At 42.7% G+C, this 14,221-nt stretch overlaps 1 protein-coding gene across 2 annotated transcripts in view; it reads right to left on the bottom strand.

Moving 5' to 3' along the window:
* LOC121327041 (UDP-glucose:glycoprotein glucosyltransferase 1-like) overlaps positions 1-12,229 on the bottom strand; it is a 48,528-nt gene extending 36,299 nt beyond the window's left edge. For both annotated transcript variants that reach the window (XM_041270822.1, XM_041270823.1), the window contains exons 1-7: positions 12,188-12,229; positions 11,027-11,165; positions 10,272-10,354; positions 2,387-2,517; positions 1,721-1,833; positions 1,009-1,183; positions 492-588 (exon numbers count right to left, since the gene is read on the bottom strand). In XM_041270822.1, coding sequence (XP_041126756.1) covers positions 492-588; positions 1,009-1,183; positions 1,721-1,833; positions 2,387-2,517; positions 10,272-10,354; positions 11,027-11,165; positions 12,188-12,221 — 772 coding nt within the window. In that variant the 5' untranslated portion in view covers positions 12,222-12,229. The remainder of the gene's footprint in view (positions 1-491; positions 589-1,008; positions 1,184-1,720; positions 1,834-2,386; positions 2,518-10,271; positions 10,355-11,026; positions 11,166-12,187) is intronic.
* Positions 12,230-14,221: the final 1,992 nt, after the last annotated feature.

The raw sequence follows: 14,221 nt of genomic DNA, 5'->3' as shown, positions 1-14,221 counted from the left end.
TCTTTCTGCCTTCTTTAGAAGTATAAATGCTCTGATAAAATGAATTATTAAATCATATCTCATACTTGGATGGTTTTTGTTTTATTTATTAGGCGCGGAAGTAAAAGTTAACGTAAAAAACATTTACAGTGCACACTATTTTGTATTATTTATACTGACTTTGCCAAATACATTATTCTCCATTTTATTGTAACTGTTCAGTAGAGCGAAAATTGTAAAGGGTTACTTGAGCTGAAACCCCCAGACAGGAGGGGTAAAGTTTCAAAAAAAGGTTGCAAACCCCAGCCTTATGTTATGTGAATAAAGTATAGTGTACACCAGGCAAATGTTTTAATATATTCTTTCCAACAAAATTATTATGCTTCAAACACCCATGAACAGAAGTGGGTATATACTGTATACATTGGCAAGCAATTAACAATAATTAACATTAATACAAGACAAACAACTTGTACTTTGATTATGAAAAAGCATATTATAAATTGGCATACCTTGGACTTGAGTATCATCCTTGGCTTTGTACTCTTGGTTCTTGATTGCCAGTTCAACACCATATCCGGAGAGGAATACTTTACTTTGACTAGGATTCTATCATTTCAAATAAATTGTCAGTAACATACAAATCAAGGCTACATTGGCCAGAATTTAAAATGAGGACAGATCTCATTCAAAAGTAGGCAAGCGTGAACTAGACCACATAATTCTTGTATCATACTTCATCACATGTATTCCAGTGAAAACAGCTTAAATACAATCATTACGGATATTCAAGCCTCATAGTGGATTTAACAAAGAAGTCTAAAACAAATTAGAATGAGAATGATTGCTATCACTAAATGTATTCCAGTACTTTATTTACTGCACAACAGACCAACTTTAATTACTCTGATAGTAGAAGATCAGACCATTGTTTCAATATTACAGTTAACTCAGTATTATTATCAACTAATCAGTTTGGGTTAAAAAAATAGATGAGGCTCATATAAAAGTGTGTTATAGGATACTTACCACAATGTAATGTCGGAGGATGTAGGTGATCTCCCCACTGTTAGTCTTTGAAACAAGGAGTTGATGGAATTTGGAAAACTCTTTGTTGCCCATCTGAGCGTACAGAATAACCACAGGGGTGTCTGGATTTGAGGACGGAAACCTGTGATCTCCTTTAAACAGGTATGGCTTTGGCCTAGGAAATATGAGCAGATTATCACTGAAAGCAACAGATTATACAACCGTACAGCATGAATGCATCCTTCAATATGCAGTTTTGTTGTACTCTTTGTTATAACACAAAAAAATCCGCTGTCATACACATGTGCAGTTTCCAATCAGATAGTTTAATAACCTACATACCGTCGGTGACTACCTAAGCTGATATCATTTTTCAGTGTTATTAAATGTTATCTTAAATGGCAAAAATCTAAAACTGGGGTATCATTTTTTGTTTTTTTTCTTTATTTAGTTCAACAGTTTTGAATCCTCTTCTGCTAAATCAGCTGTTTAATGAGCAGGGCTATCCTATCTATGCTGCTGGGATGGTCGCGCATACATGTAAACAGCACTGACTTAATACTTCCTTTTAATACGTCGTTTTGACATGGTAGAGTAGATATGGACAGCTGACCATCCAGTCATTTGCTATCTAATGCAGTAATCAGTTTTGATGGTTCAGTAATATTTCTGATGCAAGTACCAGGTAATGGTTCAAATCATTTAACTATACCTCTCTGAAGCGGTCTCCAGCAGAGCTTTCAGACTGTCTTGATTGCAAGTCGTTTCACCATGAACACTGAGGAAAGCCTTGCATCCTGAAGGAGGGGGCTCATTTGTAGCAATCTGTGCAAAACAAAACAGCATGACCTAGACTGTGGGCCAAATCATAGTAACAACAGTGACGCTAATATATATATATATATATATATATATATATATATATATATATATATATATATATATATATATATATATATATATATATATATAAACACTGTAAAGTCTTTGTTTAATTTAGGCAGTTCTGAGTTTTCCTGGAACGCATAATTTTGCAGGTATCATTCATACTCCAGCACCATGTTTCTGTTTCAGAGAACTGCAGGTGGTGCAAAACATTAATAGACTTGCTCTGTCTTAAAGTACAGTTTTATTGGCAGGCTTACAAGTTATAACACATTACATAAACAAGTAAATCAGCAGCATACACATTCCCCACGAAAGCAATCCACATAGGAATGTAGAGTTTTCAAGAAATATCATATTTGATAACAGCTGTGGGCAAGAAATAATGTCTTATTGACAATGACAACATCAAAAAAAAAAGATTCCATTGTCAGCATAACTGGCATTACTGGCACTATCACTTACAGCAGATTCTGCTCAGGAATGCACTTACCTGCTGAAAGGACTGTACTGTGGAAGAGTATGCCCGCAAAGAAAGGGCAAACTTCAGCATGTTGATCTGCAGATGGGTGAGGAATTGGCTGGCTCTCTTCAGTATCAGGTGATAGTAAGAATGATCAGTATCTGACAGGTAAAAGAACAAGCTGTTACAAATCATTCAAGCAGAAAACTGAACCACAAGAGAGCACAGACTCATTGACTGTCCAGGTGATGCAAGTAACTGTTAAACAGTGCTTTAGTTATTTTGTTTATGTGAAGGCAATTTTTCAGTCTCTCAAAGAACAGTGGGTCAGTAACATACAACAGTGGGTCAGTAACTCTTGTTAAAACCACTGAAAAAGTTGTGAAACTCCACCAATAATATTTATGGAAATTCCACATTTTTAACATGATAGCCTTCTAATCAAAACCAGTATTTTCTAAAATATCCAATAGGGTTTATATTAACCAATTCTATGTCTTTTGAAACAAAATGATGTATGAGTTAGGCAAACAATGAGTAGTTAAGATTCAGGGTATGTGAAAAAGTAAATGAACTCCTGGTTGTACCAGCTCAATTAAGGCATTAATTAGAATCAGGTGTTTAAATAATTAGGTAGATCTTCAGGGGTGAGTTTGGGAGGCCCCACCGTATATAAAAGATCAGAAACTTTGTGAGTTTGGTCTTCACAATACAGGTGTGTGGAAAAATGTCATGCCACGATCAAAATAAATCTCCAAGGACCTCAGAAAAACAGTTTTTTTGTTTTTTCTTAAATAAATTTAGTAGTCTCCAATTTTTTACCCCAGTTTTCTCCCCAATTTAAGCATTCCCAATTATTAACTATATCCTTGGCTCACCACTCGCCATGGCTAATGGGAGTGTTCATGACTCAACTATCCAGAAAAAGACTGAAAAAGAAAGGTGTTCATGGAAGGATAGCCAGGATGAAACCACTGCTCTCTAAAAAGAACACTGCTGCGCGTCTGAAGTTCACCAAAGTGCACACAGATGATGCACAAGACTTCTGGAACAGATCAGTCAAAGGTAGAACTTTTTAGCCTCAATGAGAAACTTTATGTTTTGCGAAAATCAAACACTGCGTCGAACAGAACAACCACATCCAAACTGTCAAGCATGGTGGTGGGAGTGTGATGGTTTGGGGTTGCTTGAGGACCTGAACGGCTTGCCATCATTGACACAACCGTGAATTCTGCACTGTATCAGAAGATTCTAGAGGAGAATGTCAGGCCATCCTTCCATGAGCTGAAACTGAACCGAAAGTGGGTCATGCAGCAAGATAATGATCCTAAACATACAAGCAGATCTACAGAAGAATGGCTGCAGAAGAAGAAATTCTGTGTTTTTGAATGGCCTAGTCAAAGTCCGGACCTAAACCCCATCGAAATGTTGTGGCAGGACCTGAAGCTAGCTGTCTATGCAAGGAAGACCTCAAATGTCACGAGTTGAAGCAGTTCTATAAGGAGGAATGGGCCAAAATTCATCAAAACCGATGTGAAAGACTGACTAACAGTTACAGGAAACACTTAGTTGAAGTCATTGCTGCTCAAGGGGGTGCCACCAGTTACTGAATTTAAAGGTTCACATACTTTTAAAATAAATGTAGAAAAAGTATAATGTTTTTGTGTCATTTGTTTAATCAGGTATCTTTATCAATTATTAGGACTCTGATTAACATCTAATAACATTTTAGGTTTGAAATATGTGAAAATCCTAAGGGGTTCACCAAAATTTTCTCAGCACTGTGTGCGTGTATATATATATATATATATATATATATATATATATATATATATATATATATATATATATATATATATATATATATATAGTACCATTCTCCATGTTTTCATTAAATTGGGCATGTGGTTTCATATAGCCTTACTGGCAAAGGAATGTGACACAATGTGACGGAAAGATGAGTTCTGGTGATGAATCTTCCTCCCAACCTGTGAGGGCGCTAAAGAACGGGAGGAGAAGTATCTGGAAGGGCTGGCCTGACAGTTCGTTTCCGGGTCAGGGAAGTGGGTCAGCCTGGAAAGAAGCGAGACTCTGTTGTAAGACCGTATTGATTTGAAAGGTAAACGAGAGGCAGCTGCAAGTAATAAGGCAGCTGCAACCGTTTACCTAGATATCATGCGGGATTACATATAGGGGCCAGGGTAACGCTGATCTTCTCCTTCGTTTGGGTTAACGCTTGGAGAGAGAAGGATCGAGAGAGGAGCTCTCGTTGTAAAGAGGAATTACGTGTTGTGTTTGTTTGTAATTGTCTGCGTTTTTCACCACCAGACAGTTAAACTCACCTATTCGGAGCTGTCGACCACTGCACGGAACCGTCACAAAATACAGTGTCTTCACCCACCACAAGCACGTCTGCACTCACCCAGGACTGGTGACCGTGTGTTCGTTTTTTGTCCCTATTATTGCTATCCCCGTGCTTTACACATTGTTGTGTATAGCCGGGGATTTATTATTTAACGGTCACCAGACCTGGATTATAAATAAAAGCACCTTTTCACTGGAAACTGTTGTCTGCCTGTCACTCCTGCATCGCATCACCGCTATACCTGTTCCCCTCCACTAGCCACTTTGCCACACGTGGTGTCAGAACACGGGACTATGGACCGCAACGCGCTGGCGGAGCTGCTGCAGGCACTGGAGACCAGACGGGATGCAGAGGAGAGACGGAGGGAGGAGCGCTATACGGCGCTCATTGAACGGGTAGGGCTGATCGTTGCTGCAGGAGCGACCCCTACCGGAACATCATTGATGTCGGCCCCGAAGGCACGGGCCATGAAAATGACGGCGGAGGATGATCCGGAGGCATTTTTGGTGGCGTTCGAGCGGCTGGCAACCGCGGCGGGATGGCCTCGGGAGTTCTGGGCAAGCCAGCTAGGACCTTGCCTGATCGGGGAAGCGCAGGCAGCTTACCAAGCCCTGAGCGACCAGTACGCCACTGACTATGACCTAGTCAAGCAGGCTATCCTCCGTCGTCTCAACATCACCGCGGAGACCCACCGGACGCGGTTCCGCGAGTACCGGAGAGCCCCGGAGACACGCCCCAGGGTGGTGGCACAGCGGTTGTGCGACCACATGGTCCATTGGCTGACCCCAGAGAAGAAGACCGCTCAACAAATGGGGGAAGCCATTGTGGTGGAACAATTCTGCCATGTGGTCGGCGCCGAAACTCAGGCGTGGGTACGGCGCCACAACCCTGACACCCTGGAGGAGGCGGTCAAATTGGCCGAAGATTTTGAGGACTCTTTGACGTCAGCCCGGGTCGGGATCCTGTCAGCCCCTGCCCTGCTCAGGAACCAACCTCTCCCTCCCTCTCCTCCAACACCACCACCATCACCCTCGGTCCCGGCACCCAGACCTCCCAGACCGCCGACCCCGTTGGGCCCCCTTGCCTCCCCCCCATGGAGACCAAGGATGGCCCCCAGCTGGGGTAGAGGTGTTGCCCCTGCCCCGTTGCCCTACCAGCAGCGGGACAGATATTTAACCTATGCCCCCTCTGTCCCTCCACTCTGTTTTAGGTGTAACCAGCCAGGACATAGGGCCAGGTCATGCCCCGCTGCTATGGAGTGTGACGTGGCTGCATGCAACTGGACACCTGGAACGGGTAAGCAGGGGGAAAACGGTTGGGAGGGGCCCTGTCTGATTGACGTGGTTTTAGGGAATGTGAAAACCCACGCGTTAGTGGACACAGGGTGTGAGCAAACCTTGATCAGGACAGCTCTCTTGGGCGGTATGTCGTGGCGGCCACAAGGTCAGGTGGCCATCTCCTGTATCCATGGAGACACGGCGGCATACCCCACCCTAAAAGTATATTTATCGGTAGGACCGATAAAACGTCACCTTGTAGTCGGGGTGGCGGAAAGGTTGCCACACCCAGTTATTCTGGGCCGAGACTGGCCAAAATTCAAAGAATTGGTGCAAATAATGGCAGTCTCAGCCACACACGTAAACGTGGCAGAAAAAGGGAAAAAGGAACGGATTGGTGATGTGTTTCCTTTTCATCCTGAAATGTTTTCCCCTCTGTTCCGTCCTAGAAAAACAAATAAGGAGAGACGGACCGCGAAATGGGAGGGAGCGTCTTTGAGACAAGGCTGGGGTCTGGTGGGAGAGTGCTGTAATGGTAACAAACGCCAGTCGAAGGGAGTGGGAACGCAGTGTGACCGAGAGAGCGAGGTTACTGGGCCGACTAGGGCAGAGGTTATTCCAGCCCCTCTCAATATACCGGACCCGTGGTACTCAAGCGCGGACCTAGTGTGGGGCCAAAAGAACGACCCGTCACTGGTGCACGCTTGGGGGCAGGTCCGGTCCATTGAAGGTAAGGATGTTGATGGCGCTGGGCCGCTAGTATATCCACATTTCAGTATAAAGGGGCAATTACTATATAGGGTAAACCTAGCCGCGGGCACAGGACAGCCTGTAACACAATTATTGGTTCCCCCGTCTTGTCGGACCGAGGTCATGAGGCTGGCGCATGATATCCCTTTTGCGGGGCACCTCGGAGCCGAGAAGACGAGGGAGCGAATATTGGCTCGATTCTATTGGCTCGGTCTTCATACTGATGTGTCGAAATATGTAGCCACATGCCCAGACTGCCAGCGAGTAGCGCCAGGTCGAGTGCGCCCCGCTCCTTTGATCCCACTGCCGATTATTTCCACTCCGTTCGAGCGCATTGCAATGGACATAATGGGCCCGTTGCTACCTTCTGACTCTGGGTATACGCATATATTAGTAGTGGTGGATTATGCAACGCGATACCCAGAGGCAGTTCCATTGAGGTCCACTAGTGCAGCTGCAATAGCCACCGAGTTAGCGCAGATTATGGCTAGAGTAGGGATCCCCAAGGAGATTTTGACTGATCACGGAACCAATTTTTTGTCCAATACGTTACAGCAGGTGTACAAAATATTAAAAATACGTCCCATCAGGACGTCCGTTTATCATCCACAATCGGACGGTTTGGTTGAACGTTTTAATCAGACCTTAAAGTCGATGCTGAGGCGATTTGTAACACAGGAGCAGAAACATTGGGCATCGCTTCTTCCCTACCTCCTTTTTGCGGTGAGAGAAGTGCCGCAGAGTTCAACGGGGTTCTCCCCCTTTGAGCTCCTGTACGGCCGGCAGCCTCGCGGCATTCTCGACCTGCTGAGAGAGGGGTGGGAGGAGCACAAAGGCTCATCTAAAAAAATGTAGTGAAGTATGTGCTCCTACTACGAGATCGGCTGGATTTGGTCGGTCGTTTGGCCCAAGACAACCTCAGATCGGCTCAGCACCGACAACAGCAGCATTACAACAAAAATGCACGGATTCGAACCTTTCGACCAGGGGACAAGGTAATGCTGCTACTTCCCTCATCTGAATCGAAACTGTGTGCTAAATGGCAGGGGCCGTATGAGGTGATTCGGGCTATAGGGAAAGTAAATTATGAAATTAGACAGCCCGATCGCCGAAATGAACGTGAAATTTATCATGTCAATTTGTTAAAGCCCTGGCAGGCAAGGGAGGTCTTATTTATAGCCCCAGGCAATATGGAGGATGATTTAGGTCCCTGTCCAGAGACCCCGAGCACAAGAGCGATTTCTATGGGGGAACAATTGGTTCCGGATCAGCAAAGAGAGCTGCGTAAGCTTATTGAGGAGTTCAGCGATGTTTTTTCTGACGTGCCCGGCAGAACAAACTTAGTTGAATATGACATTATCTCTCCACCAGGTGTCACAGTGCGAGAGAGACCGTACCGGATCCCGGAAAGTCGACGAAGTGGCGTTCGCAAAGAGGTATGGGATATGCTCGAGCTTGGGGTGATTGAGCCTTCCAGGAGTGAGTGGTGCAGTCCGATCGTCATAGTGGCTAAGAAAGACGGCACCAACCGCTTCTGTGTGGATTTCAGAAAGGTGAACGCTATTGCTAAGTTCGATGCATATCCTATGCCTCGGGTCGACGAACTTTTAGACAGACTGGGAAAAGCGAGGTTTATTTCCACTCTGGACCTGACGAAGGGATACTGGCAAATCCCTTTAACCCGCAGCTCCAGAGAGAAAACCGCATTTTCAACACCAGAAGGGCTGTTCCACTTTAAAACCATGCCGTTTGGGCTACATGGTGCGCCCGCTGCCTTTCAGAGACTGATGGACCAGGTTTTATGCCCACATCATGAATATGCAGCAGCGTATATTGATGACGTGGTGATATACAGCTCCACCTGGCGAGAGCATTTGGCTAGGGTTGCAGCCGTTCTTCAGTCTCTAAGGGCAGCCCGGCTGACAGCTAACTTGAGGAAATGTGCGTTTGCCAAAACAGAGACTCAATATTTGGGATTTTTAATGGGGAATGGAAGGGTGAGACCTGTAGTCACCAAAATCCAGGCTTTGGTTGATGCAGCGATCCCCAAAACCAAGACTCAGGTGAGGTCACTACTGGGCTTAGCCGGTTATTACCGCCGCTTCATCCCCGAGTACGCCACAGTGGTTAACCCGTTAGTCGACCTCACTAAAAAGAGTGCTCCAAATTTAATTAAATGGTCAGCTGAGTGTCAGGGAGTGTTTGATACTATTAAGCGTACACTTTGCCAGGCCCCCACTCTTATCACACCGGATTTCACCAAGAGATTCATCCTCCACACCGACGCATCGGATGTAGGTTTGGGTGCAGTCTTGTCCCAAAAAGTAGCTGGAGTAGAACACCCGATATTATACCTTTACGTGTTGTGTTTGTTTGTAATTGTCTGCGTTTTTCACCACCAGACAGTTAACTCACCTATCCGGAGCTGTCGACCAGGGTCAGCACAATCCGGATCACCACTGCACGGAACCGTCACGAAATACAGTGTCTTCACCCACCACAAGCACGTCTGCACTCACCCAGGACTGGTGACCGTGTGTTCGTTTTGTTCGGGACTGTGTCCTATTATTGCTATCCCCGTGCTTTACACATTGTTGTGTATAGCCGGGGATTTATTATTTAACGGTCACCAGACCTGGATTATAAATAAAAGCACCTTTTCACTGGAAACTGTTGTCTGCCTGTCACTCCTGCATCGCATCACCGCTATACCTGTTCCCCCTCCACTAGCCACTTTGCCACACACAAACACTCAATTTTTTCCAGCTTCCACAAAAAATAAATAATCCACCCATAATCACAACAATGTAAGAAATATAATCATATTTATTTTATATATATATATATATTTATATTTATTTTTATATATATATATATATATATATATATATATATATATATATATATACACACACACACACACACACACACACATACATACACACCGAATTGTAAGGCTGGGGAGATGCATTGAGCCACTGCATTGTTTAATCACCATCAGCGGTCAAATACATGCATAATTTTATTTATTTTACAATTTTTTTTGTTACAATTGACACCACTTCCCACGTATGCACCCCGTTCAAAAAGCATAAGGTAATTGTATTTGGGTTTATTTTACACCACTACACATAGATGAATGATGGATAAACAATCAAGGTCACTTCCCAAAAGTTGCCCACTTGGCTGGAAGCATCCCAAGAACGTCAGTCCACAGCAACGGGTTTTCGACCAAACTGGGCATACTGTAAACAAGCTCCACTCCTCTTTAAAAGCAAAGTGTATGGATGCTAGTCTGTTTCTTAAATACAACATAAAATATTTGGACACTAACATACAAGACTGTTGTGGCCTAAGATGAATATGGGTTTACTTGTTTAAGTATTCAACCGATTTGTGCATTTGCTACTAGTTGGCACCAATTAAGATTAAAATAAGACAAAACTTTTAACTGATAACAGTTTGATACCATTTTTTAAAAGAAAAAAATACAGTTTTTTAAAAGTGTTTAGGAAAACAGTACCTCCATGTTCACTGGGACCAATTTCTTGATTAACTTCCACAAAATCCCAGAACATATCCTGGCTTTCTTCTGCTAAAAATTCACTGTAGTACAGGAAAAAGAATGTCATTGTGATTGTTCGTGCTTTTCATTAACTTTAGTCCACAGTAAACCCAGAGACTTTAGTGAGAAGGTAAATAAACAATCAGTTGACAAGAGACTGTTAAAACACCTGACACCTTTTGGTTCTTTGCAACCCCAATGATTAAATTCAACCTATGTTTCCTCTTGTTGCTTCTTTGTAAAGGTGTACCAAAACTTGAGAAGTCTTGTAATACACTTTTAGTTCCAACTTTTTAATAAACTGTTGCAGACAGACACCATGCAATCATGGCCGTAGCTAGCTATAAGAACACTGAGGTTGTGTCCTTGCTTGTTTTTTTTGCATTATCACTGCTGATGCTCATGTAAAAATTCTGGTAAAGGACAAAAGACTTGTTAATTTTATGTGCTGGTTTGACATGTAACATAGATTTGGAGGCTGAACAGTAAATATTGCCAGCTATAGCTGGAAACCCATTTGAGCTTGGTAGAATGTCAGCTGTGGTTATGACACTGCATGCAATGTCCCACCAGTTGTGTTAGAAACAAAATAATACACGCCAATGAGCAGCACTTGGAAATACAATCAGATCCATTAGTTTTTGTTTTATGTAGCTAGGGGAAATCAATTAACTGGAAGCAGATGGAAACTGTTTTTGACAAGACAATCCTACCTTGTTTCAAGCAACAGCGGAGTTGACGGCCATTTTGCAGTGAGGCTAGCTGTTACACCTTTGGAGTCACCCAATACAGGAGCAGCACAGAGCCAGGTCAGCATCAAAGCTGTAAGGATCCCTATTTTAGAAAACATACCTAGAAATGAAATAGCAAACATTTAAATAACTGGTTTGCTGATACAATTGTACAGTTCATCCTTACATGTGTGTGTTTCCTGGCTTGTTGGCTGCTATTCCTGTTCTGCAGACTAATATAAAGAAGCTCGTCTCTCTAATACAGCCAAACCAGCACCATTCATGAGCTATCATTCAGTCTTTATAAAAACCAGAAAACTGAATGCCTCGAAATGTCACTGAGATATGAGGCGTTGAAAGTTGCAACTTTGTTGAATTAATGCAAAAAGAGGACGTTACTGTATTCTACTTTAAAAGCCCCAGTCAGCCACTCACTCTAACTCTGAATCTGCACGGGGGGAAAAAACAAAACAGAGCTCCAAAACCAATCAACGCAGCAATCGTGCCTATCATGTTTATCCAATAAGCGTCCAGCTTCTGTACATCCTGTATTGCGAATTGAACTGCTGATAGACTATGAGGTTTCAATGATTTTTGCAGGTGAATTGAATCCTGAATGAGCAATTGTACATAAAAGGAATCACACAATATCTATAGAGTATGCTAAATCGGAATATTTTGTTAAGAAGCCAACAGCGAAATAAATATTACTATACTATCCAGAAATACACGATGTGATGTTTGTAAAAATAAATAAATAAATAAATAATGTAACCTTTTTGCTGCTTCTAAATTTAATTTAGTAATAGAGTGTGTGTGTGTGTGTGTGTGTGTGTGTGTGTGTGTGTGTGTGTGTGTGTGTGTATGTATGTATATATATATATATATATATATATATATATATATATATATATATATATATATATATATATATATATATATAACTGCACGGTGTCTTTGTAAAACATAAAAAATAGTGTAATGTAAATATATGTGAAACTAAATCTACTATGTTTGAAAGGTTCAAGCTTGATACCTTTTTGAAAATCATTCTTTCTTCGCTTTACTGTAGCAAATAAGGACAACCTCAATCGTCCTCCAAATAAAACTTCATAGCTTAGTTTTAAATCTAATTTTACTCACCGAACCCGGCTTTTCCTATTCTTAGAGCCGCCATGTTTGGGATGTATTAATGGGGTCCTGCGGTGCTAGGTGGCTCAAAACTTGACATTTAATACACAATTTTCTAAGGCAGATTTATACTGTATGAAATGTACTATTTAAAACGTTAATTTTAGTTTTGATATAGAATTTACTGTCAGAGAGAAAGCTATCAAACTGTAACCTGCATTTCTGGCATTATCTATAGCCACCCTGACATGGGACTGAGCAAATAAAGGACAGTTGCAGCTGCGTGCATGACTTAATAAAGACTGGTGTCTTTTTGTCAGAGCCAAAATGGCGACAGATGTGACGTTTGAAAGCAGCACTAACCCATTTGGTGACTTATTTTTAAGTCCACAGCAATTATATTTTAGCGATGTCAAGGAGGACACAAAACAGAGTTGCTTAAAGTAAACGCTTGGTTTATTCGCACACAAATAAATCGAACAAAATAACCAGTTTAAACAATCCAGATTCTTATAACAGTTCCTTCTTCTCCAGGCTAATCCCAGCGCCACTTTATAGGGGAGCTGGAGGGAGGCAGGTCCCACCCCAGCCAATCCGCATAAAGCTGGAAGTACCCTGCCTGACAGTTGGTGACAGAAAGTACAGGCCGATGGTGATCTGAAACTCCCCAGTCCAGAGATCCTGGAAAGTGCCTGTCTGGCAGCTGTGGGGAAACTCCCCAGACCAGGGATCCTGGAAAGTCTCTGCTAGGAGAAGTGGACGGCACCCACTGTTACATATACTGTTACATATATTCAACCCCCACACATTAATATTTGGTAGAGCCACCTTTCACTGCAATAACAGCTTTAAGTCTTTTGGGGTAAGTATGTACCAGCTTTGCACACAGTGTTGGAGTGATTTTGGCCCATTCTTGTTCAGGTTGGTTGGACAACACTTGTGGACTGCAATTTTCAAATAGTGCCACAGATTCTCAATGGGATTGAGATCAGGACTTTGACTGTTGTTTTGGCCTTGTGCTTGGGATCATTGTCCTGCTGAAAGGTAAATTTCCTCCCAAGCTTCAGTTTTTTAGCAGACTGAAGCAGATTCTCTTACAGTATTTTCCTGTATTTTGCTCCATCCATTCTTCCTTCAATAGTAACAAGATGCCCAGTCCCTGCTGATGAGAAGCATCCCCACAGCATGATGCGATGCTGCCACCACCATACTTCAGGTAGGGATGGTGTGTCTTGAGGCATGGGCGCATGGGCAGTGTTAGGTTTGCGCCACACATAGCGCTTTGAGTTTTGGCCAAAAAGCTCTATCTTGGTCTCATCTGACCATAAAACCTTTTCCCACATCGCAGCTGGGTCACTCTCATGCTTTCAGGCAAACTCCAGACGTGCTTTCAGATGGTACTTTTTGAATAACGGCTTCTTTCTTGCCACCCTCCCATACAGGCCAGTGTTATGCAGAGCTCTTGATATGGTTGACTGGTGCACCATTACTCCACTCCCAGCCACTGAACTCTGTAGCTCCTTCAAAGTGATTGTTGGCCTCTCTGTGGCTTCTGTCACAAGTCTCCTTCTTGTTTGAGTGCTGAGTTTTGAGGGACGGCCTTTTCTTGGCAGTGCCTGGGTGGTGTGATGCAGCTTCCACTTCTTGATTATTGATCCAACTGTGCTCACTGGGATATCCAAACACTTGGATATTATTTTGTACCCTTTCCCTAATCTATGCATTTGTATTATTTTAACTCTAACTTCTGTAGAATGCTCGTTGGTCTTCATTTTCCTTCAGATTCACAGCCTTGCCAATGATTCTTCAACAGTGGGGTTTTTATCCAGAAATGTGACAGCAACTTTAATGGTTCACAGGTGGAGGCCAATGGTAAGGTAATTGTGTCCTTGTTAGGGCAATTTTTCATCGGTGCAAACTGGGAGGTTCCACAGCACAGGGGTTGAATACTTATGCAAGCAAGATATTTCAGTTTTTTATTTTTCTTAAAAATATTTCCCAACATAAAACCAATGTCACCTTACAATAATTGATTCTGAGTTTCAA

The sequence above is a fragment of the Polyodon spathula genome, chromosome 14 (assembly GCF_017654505.1).
Source record: "Polyodon spathula isolate WHYD16114869_AA chromosome 14, ASM1765450v1, whole genome shotgun sequence".
NCBI lineage: Eukaryota > Metazoa > Chordata > Actinopteri > Acipenseriformes > Polyodontidae > Polyodon > Polyodon spathula.
This window is presented reverse-complemented; position numbering and strand designations above follow the sequence as displayed.